This window comes from Bufo gargarizans, chromosome 8 (assembly GCF_014858855.1).
Source record: "Bufo gargarizans isolate SCDJY-AF-19 chromosome 8, ASM1485885v1, whole genome shotgun sequence".
Lineage (NCBI taxonomy): Eukaryota > Metazoa > Chordata > Amphibia > Anura > Bufonidae > Bufo > Bufo gargarizans.
This window is the reverse complement of record NC_058087.1, coordinates 97,788,432-97,807,998: the sequence shown is the minus strand read 5'-3', so window position 1 is coordinate 97,807,998 and position 19,567 is coordinate 97,788,432. Positions and strand designations below refer to the sequence as shown.

At 43.9% G+C, this 19,567-nt stretch overlaps 1 protein-coding gene across 1 annotated transcript in view; it reads left to right on the top strand.

Moving 5' to 3' along the window:
• TRPM2 (transient receptor potential cation channel subfamily M member 2) overlaps positions 1-19,567 on the top strand; it is a 1,289,439-nt gene that overhangs the window by 91,565 nt on the left and 1,178,307 nt on the right. The window contains exon 4 of the mRNA XM_044304068.1: positions 943-1,126. Coding sequence (XP_044160003.1) covers positions 943-1,126 — 184 coding nt within the window. The remainder of the gene's footprint in view (positions 1-942; positions 1,127-19,567) is intronic.

Sequence of the window (19,567 nt, the reverse complement as noted above, 5' to 3'; positions counted from 1 at the left end):
TCCTCATGTTCATGATATAGCAGGCTTGGTTAAACCTGTAATAAAACAGATGTGCGCACCATAGGGTAATTTTGTGAGATCAAATGATAAGAGTGATAAATTACAAGGCTCACCTTGCAAGGTTGTGCAAATGTAGGCACAACACTAATGAGGGCTTATCAGAAGGACCTGGACATCTGGAAATGGCGGTCTGCAGCCACGGGATCAAGAGAGATCTTCTTGTTAGAGATGCCTGGAATCCCCAAGAAGACAAGTGGCATGAAAAAAGCAAATACGTTCCACGGCGCAAAGAAACGACAGCCAGTCACCAGGGTCAGGAGTAAGATCTTTTATTGCAGCGGTACAACGCATTTCGGGGAATCACTCCCCTTCGTCAGGTACAAAGGGCTAAGGGGGTACGATGTGCAGCCCTTTGTACCTGATGAAGGGGAGTGATTCCCCGAAACGCGTTGAATCGCTGCAATAAAAGATCTTACTCCTGACCCTGGTGACTGGCTGAGGTTTTTTTGCACCGTGGGACATATTTGCTTTCTTCATGCCTCTTCATGTTTATAGCACTGACTCTATATATGGACATAGTCATCTCCCTACTATACAGAATCCCACAATCAGCTACAATATATTCTTCTTCTCCTCTTGCTTTTTAAGACTTGACATGGAGAAACAGAACTTATTTTACTGTATTTTTCCCATCTCACTCAGCCTTCCTCTACATACCTAGCTATCAGAATCAATAGCTCCACACTTTCCTGGTCCCACAAATCTGGTCCTTAGGGTACCCTTTGGTTTTGTTCTTGTCAGCTAGCTTTCTCATAAACAGATGTAGCAAGCAAATAGAATTGATCAAATATTAGCATAAAAGGAAGAATCAGGTTTACATATATGTGAATTCTTAATCTTTTTGAAGATTGATGTTTTTTTTTCATTTTTTTCTCTTCTCAGCAGTTTGTTAGAGTATCATCTGATACTCCATCTAATGTTCTGTACCAGCTAATGACTGAACAGTGGGGTCTTGAGGTTCCTAATCTCTTAATTTCAGTAACTGGAGGAGCTAAGAACTTCCGTATGAAAATGAGACTGAGAAACATTTTCCGAAGGGGTCTAGTGAAAGCTGCAGAAACCACAGGTGATTTTTTATTTATTTTTCTGGGAGGGGGGGGGGGCGGTTAGGGAATAGTATTAAATACAGTACATTTCTACAGTGTATGTGGAACTTGTACATTAAAAAAAAATTCTTTGAAATACCTTTTCATTTCCACAAAATTGAGTATATTCCATTGGGTAGCCAGCACCTAGTGACCACAAAGTATGTTTTATCCTACTGAATATCTAAGGATTGAGTTTTGCAGCAACTGGAGGGCCACAAGTTGACATGCTTGTTAGAGAGAACCTAATAAATGTATTTCATACAGTTGGAATGTGTACAGTAGTTATAATAAATATCACACTGTACACCAAGCAGCCATAACCTTAAAAGAAGTGAAATGAATAGCATTGATTATTTTATTACTCTGGCACCTGTCAGTGGTATGTGAAATATACAGTAAAAGCCAGGAAGTGAACAGTCATTGAAGTTGATGTGTTGGAAGCAGAAACAGTAAGCTAGTGCAACCTTTGATAAGGATCAAATTGTGATGACTAGATCACTGTGTCAGAGGGTTGTGGGTTGTTCCCAGAGTACACTGGTTTGTAATGTAGTCTAAAGAAAGATAAGCAGTCAACCGGCTACAGTGTGATTGGTACCCAAGGCTCAATGATGCATTTAGGAAGCAAAAAGTCTGGTCAGATCCCTCATGTCAAAATAAATACACACAGCACAATAAATCATGTGGGGCACTCTATCATTTACCACAGCTGTAACTAAAAATGAGCCTGAAGTTTTTGAGGTTCTTTTCAGACAAATCCACTAAAACGACGCAAAGTGCCATGTTAGTGCACATGTCGGCAGGAAAAAACACTAGGAAGGAAGAAGGGTTCTTAATTGACCCTTATAGGTAGTTAAGGGAAGAGCTTGCCCTAAATGGCTCCCAGGCCAACAGAAAGTCTGGATGAATCAGTGCTGCAGCAGGCAGGGAGGTGCCCTAGCAGAGTGAGCAGAATGTTATTGCTGGGCTGTGCATGAGGGTGGTTGGGTATAGCAGTGTTTGCCAGAAAAACCATCTTAGGGAGTCAGAAATCAATCAGTCTTGTATTTTACTTCCAGGGACAGTGAAAGGAAAAGTTAAAATTACAAAGAAGAATTGTGTTTGTAGAGTAGGGAGCCAGGGAAGCTGTCAGCCAGGGAGTGAGAAGTGAGACTGGCTGTGCCTGCTAGCGCAACTGCAGCTGCTGCAAACCTTAAAAGCTGCTACCTACAAGGATGTTACTAGAGATGAGCAAATTTCTCAAAAATTTGATTTGGCCGGTTTACCAAATTTTCCGAATAGATTTGTTTAGATCCAAATTTATTTGTGGCGAATCACGTTAAATAAACTGCTATTTCCTGGCTGCAGAGAGCCTGTATAGTTGTGTAGAACACGGTGCCTTGCAGTAACAGGCATAGGGAGTCTGTTGTGATAGTGAAATAATACTGTGAGTCAGGATGACACACACGACAGGCATCACTTTTAGAATCACTGCACACTTCACTTATTTGGGCAGTTATGGGGCCAAAACTGACCAAATAACTCAAGTGTGAACACAGCCTTACAGGTCGATGTTAGTGTCAAGAATAAGCGCACTCCTTTTACACCATCGTCAGCTGATTCAGACAGAGATGTCTACAGAACCTGTTCTATTAAATGCTTATACAAGTAGAGGCCCCCGACAGAGTGGAGAGGGTGTCAGCAGTAAGTTTGTGTTGACGTCACTGATAGGGTTGAGCGAACCCGTACTGTAAAGTTCGGGTTCGTACCGAACTTTAGGATTTTTGGACCCGAACATTTCAGTAAAATTTTGTGTTTGGGTTCGGTGTTCGGCGCTTCCTTGGCACTTTATGAAAGGCTGCAGAGCAGCCAATCAACATGCGTTTAACTGTCTGACCTTAGAAGCCATCACAGCTATGCCTACTAATGGCATGGCTGTGATTGGCCAGTGCAGCATGTGACCCAGCCTTTATATAAGCTGGAGTCACGTAGCACTGCACGTCACTCTGCTGTTACTAGTGTAGGGAGAGGATGCGGCTGGTAATTTAAGGGAGAGAATAGGAGAGAATCTTTGTTCAGAACGTGAATCTAACTTGGCGATCAACATACATTTAGTTGTGTGGGTGCAGTGCACAATCTTTTTACCATGCCCTGAGCGCAGTGACCGAAAAAAAAATAACTTTTATCCGTTTGTTAGATAGGTGGGTGATGGCGGCGGCCATTTTATGGAAGCTCTGCATTTGAGCTTTTGTGACATTGAAATCCAAGCTTGAAAAACTGCACTATTAATCTGGTTGCAAAAAATTTGGTGCATTTGCAGGATTAGTCAGTTGGCAATTTAAACTAGAAATACAGCCATAATTTTGTTATGTTTTTTAAATACCCTTTTTGTGCAAAATACACAATTTTACATCACTAGCTGCATTTGGACGTGTGAAATTCCAACGTTCTATACAGCTTTCATATTCTATTAGGGGAAAAAAATAAAAAAATTTTGAGCAGTATCCAACATCTGGATTAGTTGGTGTGCAATTTAAGCTAGAAATACAACCATAATTTTCAGTGTTTTTTAAAACACCCTTTTTTTTGCTAAAATCCACTATTTTACAGTTCTGCACATGTGAAATTAAAGTTTAATATATACAGCTTTCATATTCTGTTACAAAAAAACACACTTTTTTTGGCAATATACAACATCTGGATTAGTCGGTGTGCAATTTTAAGCTACAAATACAGCCATAATTTTCTGGGCTTTTTAAAACGCCCTTTTTGTGCAAAATCCATTATTTTACATCCCTAGCTGCATCTGGACGTGCAAAATTCCAACGTTCTATACAGCTTTCATATTCTGTTAGTAAAAAAAAAAAAAACTTTTTGGGCAATATACAAAATCTGGATGAGTCAGTGTGAAATGTAAACTAGAAATACAGCCATAATTTTCTGGGATTTTAAAAACACACTTTTTTGCCAAAATACACAATTTTACAGCCCTTGCAGCATCAGCACGAGTGAAATTCAAGGGTTATATACTGCTGCCATATTCAGTTATTAAACAAACACGCGTTTGGGGAAAAAAAAGTTAATTGTGAGATACTTATTTGAAATACAACCATTTTGGGCACAAATCTTTAATTGCGGCCTAGTGTGGGTCAGGGCGTGTTAGATACACCCTTTTTATACTGGGGTTATATTCTTCTATTAATAAAACACCCTTTTGTGGGCAAAATACACAATTTTTCTGGCCTTGCAGCATAAAGACGTTTGAAATTCCAGGGTTATATACTGCTGTCATATTCAGTTATTAAACAAACACGAGTTTGGGGGGAAAAAGTTTATTTTGCAGCCTTTGCTTCATATGTCATTGTGAAATACAGCCTTTACATAGTGTGGTTCTATTCAGTCATTAAACAAACACCCATTTTGGGCACAAATCTTTAAGTGCGGCCTAGTCTGAATCAGGGCGTGTGAGATACACCCTATACATGCTGTGGTTCTCTTCTGCTAGTAATTAAAAACCTATTTAGGGCAAGATCCTAAATTTAAGAAATATGAGGAGAGAGTCAAATAAGGGGTGTTGCCAAGGTCATGGTGCTGCTGGTGGAATACCTGTTGCAGGGAGAGGACGTGGTCGATCTGTGCCAGCTACACGCACAAGTGAAACCCCTTCCTCAGGTGCGAGTAGGCGACAAAACCTTTAACGGTATTTGATCGGGCCTAATGCGGCTCTACGATGGGTAAGGCCAGAACAGGCGATAGTAGATCGGGTTGCTGACAGTGGCTCCAGTTCATTCACATTGTCTTCCACCCAGTCTCCTGCTGAAAGATCAGAGTTGGCACCAGCAGCCGATGTCCATCAGTCTTTCACCTCACCCCCTGGCAAATCAGCCAAGCAGTCTGAGCCCCAAGTCATGCAGCAGTCTCTTCTGCTTTTTGATGACTCTGCTATCAGGGTTTCCCAGGGCCCTCCAGCTAACCCTGCCCCTGAAGTAGATGATTGAGTGCACCGATGCCCAACCACTTATGTTTCAAGATGAGTACATGGGAGGACCATTGCAGCACGTTGGTGAAGAAACACAGGTGCCAACTGCTGGGGCATTCAAAAGTGTGCAGATCGACAAGGAAGTCAGGGGTGAAGACTGGGTGGAAGATAATGTGGAGGACGATGAGGTCCTCGACCCCACATGGAATTAAGGTCATGAGAGTGACCTATGTAGTTCGGAGGAAGAGGCGGTGGTCGCACAGAGCCACCAGCACAGCAGAAGAGGGAGCAGGGTGCAAAAGCAGAGAGTCCGTCCTCTAGACAGTAAGCCTGCTACTGCCCACCGCAGCAAGGGACCGAGCACAGTTCTTCAGACAATGTGCTGAAGACAAGACATGAGTGGTTTGCACGCTGTGAAATCAGAGCCTGAGGCGAGGCATAAACGTTCTCAACCTGAGCACAACCTGCATGACCAGGCATTTAAGTGCTAAGCACGAGCTGCAATGGAGTAGACACCTCAAAAACCAAGAAAGATCTCTGGCTCCCCCTGCTTCCTCTTCTGCTGCAGTCTAGGCCTCTTCATCTACCTCTAGAATGACAGTGCCAACTGCCACCCTGCAAACAAAGGATCTGCCAGCAAAACCACCAACTGGGTCACCTAGCATCACCACAATTTCCCACGGAAGCGTTCAGCTCTCCATCTCCCAAACACTGGAGAGGAAGAGTAAGTACCCCCCTACCCACCCGCAATCCCTATCCCTGAATGCCAGAATTTCTAAATTACTGGCCTTTGAAATGCTGTCATTCCGTCTGGCAGAGACGGAGAGTTTTAAAGGCCTTATGGCGGTGGCAGTCCTACAGAATGTCGTGCCCAGCCGCCACTACTTTTCCAGGTGAACTATCCCTTCCACGCACAACCAAGTGGGGGACAAAATCAGGTGTGCACTGCACAATGCCATCTGTGGCAAGGTGCACCTCACTACGGATACGTGGACCAGTAATCACGGTCAGGGACGTTATATCTCCCTAACGGCACACTGGGTAAATGCAGTGGCCGCTGGGCCTGAGGCAGATAGCAGTTTGGCGCATGTCCTTCCACCACTGAGGATTGCAAGGCGCTTCAGTTTGCCTCCTGTTGCTTCCTCCTCCTACTTCGCTTCCCCATCCTCTACCGGCTCCTCATCCGGTCAGCGTAACACCTTCACCATCAACTGCTTTACAGCCAGGGTTAAACGACAGCAGGCAGTTTTAAAACGTATCTGTTTGGGGGACTAACCCCACACCGCGCAGGAGCTGTGGACGGGCCTTGAACATACAGACCGATGAGTGGTTTGTGCCAGTGAGCCTCAAGACTGGTGGTGTGCGATAATGGGAGAAATCTCGTAGCAGCTCTTGGACTAGTCGGTTTGACGCACATCCCTTGCCTGGAGCATGTGCTGAATTTGGTGGTGCAGAGATTCCTTAAAAATTACCCAGATATGTCAGAGCTGCTGCGTAATGTGCGGGCCTGTCAGCGCTGCAGCGTAACTTCGGCCTTCCCGCCTCATATGCGACGTGCCCACAAGGTGGAACTCCACCTTGCACATGCTGGCAAGACTGTGCGAACAGCAGCAGGTGATACTGGAGTTTCAGCTGCAGCACACACGGGTGAGTCGCTCTGCGGAACAGCACCACTTCACCACCAATGACTGGGCCTCATGCGAGACCTGTGTTCCTTGTTGCACTGTTTTGAGTACTCCGCCAACATGGCCAGCGCCGATAACGCCAATCTCAGTGTAACTATCCCACTTCTATGCCTCATTGAAAAAAATGCTACTGGCAATGATGGAAGAGGATGTGGCACAAGAGGAGGAGGAAGAGGGATCATTTTGTAGGGTTTCCGGCCAGTCAATCACAAGTGGCTCCAAGGGTGGGTTCCTGCACCCCCAAATGCCAGGTACAATATTGTCCAGCCAGGGCACAGTTCTGGAGGATGATGAGTGGGAGGGTGAGGAGGACGAGATGGAGGAGGAGGAACAGTGTTCACAGCAGGGTGGCACCCAGACCAGCTCATGGCCATTACTGGTGCGTGGCTAGGGGGATACAGAGAACACAGACGATACACCTCCCACAGAGGACAGCTTTTTGTTGCCTCTGGCAGCCTGGCACACATGAGCGATTTAAATGCTGCAGTGTCTCCGCAAAGACTGCCAAGTTGCCAACATTCTAACTTGTGCTGATTACTGGGTAGCCACACAGCTGGATCCCTGTTACAAGGACAACGTACCGTCCTTTATTGTTATGGGGGATCTGTGGGTGACGCACTCTTATGGGGGATCTGTGGGTGACGCACTTTTATGGGGGATCTGTGGGTGACGCACTGTTATGGGGGATCTGTGGGTGATGCACTGTTATGGAGGATCTGTGGGTGACGCACTCTTATGGGGGATCTGTGGGTGGCTCTTATTGGGGTCTCTGGGTGGCACTTTTATGAGGATCTGTGTATGACAGTTATGGGGGGGATCTGTGGATGACACATATATAGCATCTTATGCTATGTGTCATCCACAGATCCCCTCCATAAGTGTCCCTGTAGTGAATGACCCTCAATACACCGGGTGGGGGTCGCATCTGCTTTTATAATGACAGCGGGGCCCATGCAGTGACTGTATTCTACTACACGGGCCCCGCTCACTGTATAATTGTATCTCTAATAGTTAATTGTTATGTATATAATCGCATAGTCAGCGCTGTGTATTACTTACAACGAGCGCTCAGTAGGTAGCAGAGAGGAGGGAGGAGGCAGGCCGGAAGGACAGGCGCTGGCAGCGTGAGTCATACGTCATGCGCATACGCCGCCTGCTTCATTCATAAGGTGGGCGGTGCAGGCGTGTGACGTAGTGACTCACTTTGCCAGCGCCCGTCCTCCTGGCCTGCCTCCTCCCTCCTCTCTGCTACCTACCAAGCGCTTGTAGTTGCAAGTAATACATAGTGCTGATTATGCGATTATATACATAACAATTAACTATTAGAGATACGATTATACAGTGAGCGGGGCCTGTGTAGTAGAATGCAGTCACTGCACGGGCCCCGCTGTCATTATAAAAGCAGATGCCTGCCCCCAGACCCTCCTTCCTCACAGCTGATACACCCGCCGCGGCATCGGGTGTATCATTGAAAATTCAGCAAAATCAGCAGCATTCGCCCCATAAGACGCACTGCTATTTTCCCCCCACTTTTGGGGGGGGGGAGGGCGTCTTATAGGGCGAAAAGTACGGTAATTAAAATGAACCAGGCATGGATCCCTCAGGACTTGTCTGTACCTTGTGCAGAATAAACAAAAAGACTTTTCAAGTCTGAGAAATTACACCCCTATGAGAAGCGCCAAAACCCAAAGTGCATATCAGAGAGAAAGTTAGTTATATAAACATTAGACGTTCACCCTAATTAGGATGACTAAAAGGTGGAGGGGCGAGTAAATGATAAACACACCACTAAAATGTACCTATAATTAGTAGGTGGAAATAGTCACATAGAAAAACCACATAAAATAGCCGTATACCGGTATGTTAAAATAGCCAAGGATAATAATTATTAACTCACTTCACGGGGGGGTGGCCAGCTGGATAAACTCAAGACACCAGCATGAACCATAAACCCCCCAGCCAGGAGTGCCCGTAGAGTCTTCAAAACTGATGGTTGCCCAATAGGATGGAAAGAAGAGAACTTCACCTCAGTGTTGTTGTTGAAGGCTTTGGCTTCTTTATTAGTGCATAAAAGGCTCAACGCGTTTCGGGGTATGCAAACCCCTTCATCAGGAGCAGGTAAAAATAAAAAGATATATGCTTGTGATAACAATAGTGGTATTTACCTGATAGCCCTATATAGGGTTATGAACATGCCAATAGGGTGTATTTTGGCACCAAGGAGGAGCGCATGGGACGCCGAGAACAAGGGACCGCCCCCCTCAAAAGCCCGCTCCCGGCTTTTACCAGTGAAAGAGTAGACGGAAACCCAGCTTCCGGTCTACCATGCGCTTCACCCTGGAACGCACCAGGAACCTCCGATTCCTCCCACAGGATGTTCAATGTGTGGACTTCCGGCTCCCCTCATGCGTCCCACGCTGGACCGCACATGTGGAGAAACTTCCGGTCCGGCGGTGAAACCGCTGGGTGATGTAGATTTTGGTAGAGAAGGGAATCAATATAAATACTTAAAAATCACATAAGAGGGGGCCGGATATGGATGTACACTGGAAAAAACTAAGGGATATATGTCATAATGTGAAGAAACACATGACGGTCGTGTATATGAATATACACATCTACATCTAAGCATACATAGATAAAAAACATATAAATATATAAAAAAATATATAGATGTATAAAAGAGATATATAGATAGATAGATAGATATATTGTATCAAAAATGGGGGTGGGGGGGGGTTGACCACATTATTATGATCAGAAGTACATCTTATATAAAAGTGTGATTACGTAAAAGAGTGGGATAGGATTATAAAGTTATAGAACAATAGGGTAGGGTTGTAAACATGTTATATTGCAGTAATACTGGATACCTAAAAGAACGTATAATAGTAAAATAGTCTATCTGGAGAGAAAAAGGGGGGGAGGGAGGAAACTCCCATCAATAATTTACATATTCAAGTGCCTCATTAAGGCCAAAGGGTGTTAATGTATTAAGGTGATATATCCAAAACATCTCTTTTAGACTAAGTTGCTGGAAAGAGGAAGATACATGTTCTAGAGGGATCATTTTTAACATACTCGGATTGCCCTTGTGTCTAGGGGCAAAATGGCGTGATACACTGTGGGTTCCGATTTTTCTATTAATGTTGGAGCGGTGCTCATTCATGCGCTCTCTTAGAGTTTGGGTGGTACGGTCTACATAATGGAGACCACAGGGGCACATCAGTAAATATATGACGTTCGTTGTGCCACAGTTTATGTGGTGTTTGAAGGTGATTTTATTGTTAGAGGATGGTAGTTGGAATTCACCTATCGCACATTGTAACATAGCACAACACTTACATCTTCGTACTCCACATTTGAATACGCCTTTGGTAGTTTCTAATTTGTGGTTGTGGCATGTTGGGATGGTCTTCACGCCAGTTAGCTTAGGACAAGAGGGGGCTACTATGTTCTTAAGTGTTTTAGCTCTGCGGTAGATTAGGTTTGGTTGTGGAGGGATGTGTTTCCCTAAAATGGGGTCTTTTTGCAAGATTGGCCAATATTTTGTGAGAATCTGTCTTAAGATATAACTCTAAACATAAAACCATGTTACCTCAGCAATCGCCCTATCAACCGAAAAAGACTCATTGAGGGACAAAGGGATCTTCAATCTATCCAGATATCGGTTAGAACCATACGATATTGAATTACTCAGTAAAGGTCTATCCTTCTGCCCCTCAACAGAGCCTGACGTCTTTGAACTCATCATCGACTTAAATAAATTTGTCCGTAAACTTACCCTTTAACGCCATTTTTCTATAAAAAATTCATGTACCTCCAATATAATGACACCATTAGAAAACCAATCATCACACCTCTTTCCGTTAGTTTATCCAGTACCCCAACCAGAAGGTCTAGATACTACTAGTACCCCCCCCCCCCCTTAAATCATCATTGAAAAGGAAATCATCTTTCTACCCCCTGGACAGTAGGGGCCCTCACATCGAGAGTTTCTATAATATAGTCATGGAGGAATTTAAAGACACTTTCCATCCAGTCAGCTAACTACTACTAGTAAAACCAAAAAGAAGGGGTCCGCCCCATTAGTTCCAGGACCCAACAATTTAAACCGAAATCTCCAACTAGCTCTCAAGAATCTGAAACAGAATCGGGACATAGTTTTAAAAAGTGCAGATAAGGGGGGATCAATAGTCATTATGGATACTACATATTATGAAGCCGAGTCGGCCAGAATTCTGTCAGATACCGAGTACTATAAAGAACTCAGCCATGACCCTACCAAGGAATATACCCTGATATTAAATGGATTGATTTATAAAGGACATCAAAACGGCGTGATTGATAAGAAGGAAAAAGTATACCTTAAAGCTCTACACCCTTCACTGGCACGTTTTTATTTTTTTGCCTAAGGTACATAAGTCCTTACAGAACCCCCCTGGACGGCCGATTATTTCAGGGATTAACTCACTCACGTCCAATTTGTCAGAGTATGTCGATGGCCTACTCCAAAAATATGTAATTTCCCTGTCCTCCTATCTTAGAGATTCTGCCCAACTAATTTGCACTTTAGAATCTTTTGAGTGGAGAGATGAGTACAGGTGGGAAACCCTTGATGTTGCAGCACTTTACAGCAATATTGTACATTCATTAGGCATAAGATCTGTTAAGGATTTTATTGATGCAGATATTCTTATGCCACAGAGACAAAGAGATTTTGTTTTACAATGTATTGATTTTATTTTACATCATAACTATTTTATTCATAATAACACTTTCTACTTGCAACAAAAAGGTACAGCTATGGGGACTAAATTTGCCCCATCATACGCCAATCTCCTGATGGGGGGCCTTCGAAAAACAAATTGGCTTCCTTTGTCACCCCAACATCGTTTTTTATAAACGATATATAGACTAATTTGGAATGGCGATGTTGAGGACCTGAAGTCTTTTATAAATAAGGTCAATACCAACGATTGGAATCTTAATCTCACATTAGAACACCATCCGAAGGAAGCTGTTTTCCTTGACTTACATTTGAATAGTGTTAATAATAGAATTTTGACAAACTTTTTTAAAAATGTAGACACAACAAATAGTTATTTAGATTTTAATAGTTGTCACCATCATAAATGGAAGAGTAATATACCTTTTAGCCAAATGAGACGTATTAGGCGAAACTGCACTGACGATAGGGTAATGAGGGAACAAATCGGCCTGTTGGGTGAGAGATTAAAGACCAAGGGTTACCCACTACAACTTATTGAAGAATCCAAAAATTGAGTTCTCAAGGAGACACAAAGGACTAGTCTTAAACCAAAAATCAAGAATTTGACCAACTCTTACGTATATAAACCGAGCCTTATTACAAGATATACCGTATTTTTCGCCCTATAAGACGCACCGGCCCGAAAGACGCACCTAGGTTTTTGAGGAGGAAAATAAGAAAAAAAATATTTTGAACCAAAAGGTGTGCTTTTGGTGGGTTTTGAACTAATTTGGTCTGTGGATGGCACTGTTATGGGGGATCTGTGGGTGGCGCACTGTTATGGGGGATCTGTGGGTGGCACACTGTTATGGGGGATCTGTGGGTGACGCACTGTTATGGGGGATCTGTGGGTGACGCACTGTTATGGGGGATCTGTGGGTGACACTTATGGGGGATCTGTGGGTGGCTCTTATTGGGCTCTCTGGATGGCACTGTGTATGACAGTTATGGGGGGGGGGATCTGTGGATGACACATATATAGCATCTTATGCTATGTGTCATCCACAGATCCCCTCCATAAGTGTCCCTGTAGTGAATGACCCTCAATACACGCTGGGGGCCGGCATCTGCTTTTATAATGATAGCGGGGCCCGTGTAGTGACTGTATTCCACTACACGGGCCCCGCTCACTGTATAATCCTATGTCTAATAGTGAATTGTAATTGTATGTAATCGCATAAGGAGCGCTGTGTATTACGGTACTTACAACTACAAGCGCTCGCCGCTCGGTAGGCAGAGAGGAGGGGGGTGGCAGGCCGGGAGGACGGGCGCTGGCAGCGTGAGTCATACGTCATGCGCCCACGCCGCCTGCTTCATTCATAAAGTGGGCGGCGCAGGCGTGTGACGTATGACTCACACTGCCAGCGCCCGTCCTCCCGGCCTGCCTCCTCCCTCCTCCCTCCTCTCTGCCTACCGAGCGGCGAGCGCTTGTAGTTGTAAGTACCGGTAATACACAGCGCTCTTTATGCGATTACATACAATTAACTATTAGACATAGGATTATACAGTGAGCGGGGCCCGTGTAGTAGAATACAGTCACTGCACGGGCCCCGCTGTCATAAAAGCAGACGCCGGCCCCCAGCCCCTCCTCCCTCACAGCTGATACACCCGCCGCGCGGCATCGCAGCAAAATCGGCAGCATTCGCCGTATAAGACGCACTGCTATTTTCCCCCCACTTTTGGGGGGGAAAAGGTGTGTCTTATACGGCGAAAAATACGGTAACTCTAAACATAAAACCATAAGACAGATTCTCACTAAATATTGACCAATCTTGCAAAAAGACCCCATTTTAGGGAAACACATCCCTCCACAACCAAACCTAATCTACCGCAGAGCTAAAACACTTAAGAACATAGTAGCCCCCTCTTGTCCTAAACTAACTGGCGTGAAGACCATCCCAACATGCCACAACCACAAATTAGAAACTACCAAAGGCGTATTCAAATGTGGAGTACGAAGATGTAAGTGTTGTGCTATGTTACAATGTGCGATAGGTGAATTCCAACTACCATCCTCTAACAATAAAATCACCTTCAAACACCACATGAACTGTGGCACAACGAACGTCATATATTTACTGATGTGCCCCTGTGGTCTCCATTATGTAGGCCGTACCACCCAAACACTCTAAGAGAGCGCATGAATGAGCACCGCTCCAACATTAATAGAAAAATCGGAACCCACAGTGTATCACGGCATTTTGCCCTTAGACACAAGGGCAATCCGAGTATGTTAAAAATGATCCCTCTAAAACAAGCATGTCAAACTCAAAGGCTAACATGGGCCAAAAAAACAAAATTTAAGTTTATGTGAGCCGCATCAAAAAAAATAAAAACAATTTTTTTACAATATAATGCAGACGGATCCGTTCTGAACGGATCCACCGTCTGCATTATATGAGCGGATCCGTCTCAGACGGATCCGCTCTGAACGCAAGTGTGAAAGTAGCCTTAGGGGCGAGAACCTGGGATCTTTCATCCCTTGTCCTATTCAGCTCTATCAGGGTGAATAGGACTTCACACTGTCCCTGCTGCTCTGTGCCTTGTGCACACAGCATCAGGGATGTTACCATGGCAACCAGGGCTTCTGTAGCGTCCTGGCTGCCATGGTAACTGATCGGAGCCCCAGGCTTACACAGCTGGGGCTCCGATCAGAAGCGGCCACTGCACCACCAATGAGGGGGAGGGGAGAGGTCCCTGTGGCCACTGCCACCAATGATTTTAATACTGGGGGGGTTGAGAGGGGCTGGCGCACTGTGCCACCAATGATTTTAATGGGATGGGGGGTTGGGGGGGGGGGCACACTGCACCACCAATGATAAATTACCCCTTTATACAGGAGGCTGGTACTGGCAGATCAGCAGTTAACCCCTCAGGTGCGGCACCTAAGGGGTTAACTGCCTCTGATCGCAGCTCCCTGTCAGCGGCAGGGTGCCGGCAATGCGATTCTGCTGCCGGCACCCGCCTCCTGTATTGTGTTAAAGACTGACTTTCACTATCAGGCCACACAGAGCGGCGCCCAGCGATGTCTCAGCACTCACCATTAGTCCTGGGCGCCGCTCCGTTCGCCTGCAGTGCTCCATTACTGTCTCCTCTCCTGCTCCACATGCTGCTGATTACTATCGGAGCGATGGGAGGAGACATCAGCTTCACTAGTGGGCGTTCCTTCTTCCTGGCTGTAGTGCTGTCCAATCGCAGCGCAGGGAGAAGGAACGCCCACTAGTGAAGCTGATGTCTCCTCCCATCGCCCCGATAGTAATCAGCAGCATGTGGAGTAGGAGAGGAGACAGTAATGGGGCACTGCAGGCGAACGGAGCGGCGCCCAGGACTAATGGTGAGTGCTGAGACATCGCTGGGCGCCGCTCTGTGTGGGAAATGGGAATAGTCCTATCATTGGTGGCTCAGTGCGCCCGCCCCTCCTCCCCCCCCCCCCCTCTCTTCTCATTGGTGGCAGCGGCAGCAGCACAGGGGATGGGAGGACAGCTTCCTTCTCCCTGTGCTGCTGAGAGAACATGAGCGCGCCGATAGCAGCGCGCTCATGTTCAGAGATACTAGACTGCCGGGCCGCAAAGATATTCATTGCGGGCCGCATGTTTGACACCCATGCTCTAGAACATGTATCTTCCTCTTTCCAGCAACTTAGTCTAAAAGAGATGTTTTGGATATATCACCTTAATACATTAACACCCTTTGGCCTTAATGAGGCACTCGAATATGTAAATTATTGATGGGAGTTTCCTCCCCCCCCTTTTTCTCTCCAGATAGACTATTTTACTATTATACGTTCTTTTAGGTATCCAGTATTACTGCAATATAACATGTTTACAACCCTACCCTATTGTTCTATAACTTTATAATCCTATCCCACTCTTTTTACGTAATCACACTTTTATATAAGATGTACTTCTGATCATAATAATGTGGTCAACCCCTCCCTCCCATTTACTATTCCCCCCTCCCCTTTTTGATATATATATATATATATATATATATATATATATATATATATATATATATATATATATTTATATATATATATATTGTATCTTTTATACATCTATATATGTTTTTTATATTTTTTTTTTATATATTTATGTTTTTTTATCTATGTATACTTAGATATAGATGTGTATATTCATATACACGACCGTCATGTGTTTCTTCACATTATGACATATATCCCTTTTTTTTTCTCCACTGTACATCCATATCCGGCCCCCTCTTATGTGATTTTTAAGTATTTATATTGATTCCCTTCTCTACCAAATTCTACATCACCCAGCGGTTTCACCGCCGGACCTGAAATGTCTCCACATGTGCGGTCCAGCGTGGGACGCACAAGGGGAGCCGGAAGTCCACACATTGAACATCCTGTGGGAGGAATCGGAGGTTCCTGGTGCGTTCCAGGTTAGAGCGCATGTTGGACCGGAAGTCCTGGATGCGTTCCGGGGTGAAGCGCATGGTAGACCGGAAGCTGGGTTTCCGTCTACTTTCACTGGTAAAAGCCGGGAGCCGGCTTTTGAGGGGGGCGGTCCCTTGTTCTCAGCGTCCCATGCGCTCCTCCTTGGCGTCAAAATACACCCTATTGGCATGTTCATAACCCTATATAGGGCTATCAGGTAAATACCACTATTGTTATCACAAGCATATATCTTTTTATTTGTACCTGCTCCTGCTGAAGGGGTTTGCATACCCCGAAACGCGTTGAGCCTTTTATGCACTAATAAAGAAGCCAAAGCCTTCAACAACAACACTGAGGTGAAGTTCCTTTATTTCCATCCTATTGGGCAACCATCAGTTTTGAAGACTCTACGGGCACTCCTGGCTGGGGGGTTTATGGTTCATGCTGGTGTCTTGAGTTTATCCAGCTGGCCACCCCCCCCCGTGAAGTGAGTTAATAATTATTATCCTTGGCTATTTTAACATACCGTTATACGGCTATTTTATCTGGTTTTTCTATGTGACTATTTCCACCTACTAATTATAGGTACGTTTTAGTGGTGTGTTTATCATTTACTCACCGCTTCACCTTTTAGTCACCCTAATAAGGGTGAACGTCTAATGTTTATATAACTAACTTTCTCTCTGATATGCACTTTGGGTTTTGGCGCTTCTCATAGGGGTGTAATTTCTGGGACTTGAAAAGTCTTTTTGTTTACTCCCTATACACACTGAATTCTTTCAGTGTTGACACCCCTTCCAGCTGCCTACCCTGATGCACTGGTTCTTTCTCACCACTGCTTTTTTCCTGTTCTCCATCCACTGGCGCCTCTAGTTATATCCTATCTTTTTGGTATCTTCCATTAGATTGGATTAACCCTCGCATTTTTTTTCTCTCTCTATACCTTGTGCAGAATAGACATGTATACCAGCCGTTGTTATACTGCAGTGCAATTGCTCATTATTGTATTTTCGATATTTTACACTCTTTTGGAGTGTACCCTAATGAAAAAAATAAAAATAAAATATTAAAACCAAAAACCAGTTTTGGCTACCTCGTTCTTTTCCACCACCACGTCGATCTACTCTGCTACGTCCACTACCTCCTCAAACTCCTACTCCATATTGAACTACACCTCAAATCTTTATTTATTTTTTGTACGTATTTTTTGTGTAATTTCACAAATTTGTCAGTTAAATTTTCGGGTTAAATTCATCAAATTTTGGGTGTGATGTACCACTGCTATACCTAGTAGACAGGTTAAACAAAAATAACAAATTTGTCTGTTACATTTTTAGTTGAAATTCCCAATTTTTTTGGTGTATTTTACCCCTGCTCTACCTATTTGACAGCTTAATAAATTTCAATAATTTTTCTTTTACCTTTTTGGGGTGACAATAAACAGGTTAATAAATATGACAGGTTAATAAATTATTATTAATTTAACTATTTTGGACGTGAATAAACCCCTGCTCTGCATAGGTGACAGTGAATAACATTTCAGAAATTCTTCTTTGATGCACGCCACCTCCTTTCATTCAATGCTCAAACTTTAACAAGTTGCCCCACATTTGCTCCTCAATGACTTTTCCCACATTTGAGCTTCAGTAATTCGTCCCACATTTGCTCCTCAATAACTTTTCCCACATTTGCTCCTCAAAAACTTTTCCCACATTTGCACCTCAATAACTTTTCCCATATTTCCGCTCGATCCCCAAAAATTTGAATACATCTCACTTGGATGTGGTCTCTTTCTCTCGCTCCCTCTCTGGCGTGGAACCCTGATTCGCCGATAACCACGATCAACATGGTAGGCTCAGAAAAGAACATTGAATGTTGATAGAGAAGATATCCAAATGAATGGTGGATGTCACTGGAGCACCTCTGCATAGGTGACAGGAACATAAATTTAAACAAATCGTCTGCTACATTGTCAGGTGACATTTTTCAAATTTTGCCAGATAGAAACCCCTGCTCTGCATAGTTGACAAGGAATAAAATTTAAGAAATTCTTCATTAATTGATGCACGCAACCTCCTTTCATTCAATGCTTAAACTTTAAAAAGTTGTCCCACATTTACGCTTTAATACTTTGTCCCATATTTCCGTTCTATAATTTTTAATTTGAAACCATTAATCCTCCCTTGTATGTGGTCTCTCTCTCTTTTTTTTTTTTCTTTTTAAAATTTGTTATTGATGAGTAAAATTTGACACATAACAATATGCATAATAAAAGACAATAGTCGACCAGAGTTGAACAAAAACAAATACACAATACAAAATATAGGTAGATATCACATACATTGAATGCATGTATGCAGTTACTGACAAATAGGAATTGATGAGATTATAAGAAGGATGAAACAAATAAGACTTCAAGGACAAGAAAACAAATAATTAAAATTTTCTATATCTTTCCCATTGTGCCCAATTAGTTTTAAATCTAGGGTGGGATCTATTTTCCCAGGACGCAATTTCCTCAAATCGGTATATAGCATCTACTTTGCTAACCCATGAAATCTCCGATGGGGTAACAGGGGACAACCAGAGCTGTGGAACCAGCAGACGCGCAGCCATGATTAATTTGTTGAAGAGGAAGGGAATTTTTATCGGTTTGTCTCCTTCAGGGCTACCCAAGAGGGCGACTAGGGGAGACAGCGGGACTTTTGAGCCACAAATCATATTACATTTCTTGAATATTTTTTCCCACCAGTTATAGATATTTGGGCATAACCACCAAATATGGTAGAAGGTGCCTCTTGCTTGGCCACAGCGCCAGCAAGTGTCCAAGTTCCCCTCTCTATATCTGCAAGTTATGTCCGGGGTCTTATACCATCTTGTTAAGACTTTGTAGCCATTTTCTTGTATCCTCACGCAACAGGAGTGGGGAGTCAAGAATATGCGAGATAGTTCCTTCGGGGAGAAGCTGTATTCAAGGTCTCTTTCCCAAAGACTTATGAAAGCTGGTTTTGGTGGCATAATTGGGGAGTTGAGCCTTTTGTATATTTGCGAGATAGGTTTGATAGGGGGGGGTTGAGTCTGGATCAAATGTTCAAACCATGTGAGAGGTCTTAATAGAGAGTGATATGGTATAAGTTTGGTAATATGGTTCTTTAAAAAAGAAATAATGAGAGGGTTGGCATGGGGGACATTCAAGGCCGAACATAGCACATCTCCTTCCAATAGGATCCCTGATTCAGTATATAGAGAGATGATGGGGGTAGTTGATAGGCGGAGGGCAGTTGGAATATGTTGTTTCAATTCCTTGGAGACAAGGTCAAGTACATCTCTTATCTGTACCATCGGTGAGGGGGTGGGAATACCATTAATGGAATCCTGAAACCATTTCCATGCTTCTAAGGTAGCTTTAGCCGAGGGGCTAGCAATTATATTTTTAAATGGAAAGCTGGAGGTGTCTACTAGGAGGCCTCTAAAGGAATACCCAGATTGGGAAACTTCCATGCCCACCCACGATTTGTGGGGAGATTGCCTGAACCAATCCAGGGTTCTCGTCAGGAGAATAGCTCTATTGTACAGAAGCGGATTTGGGAGGCCTATTCCTCCATC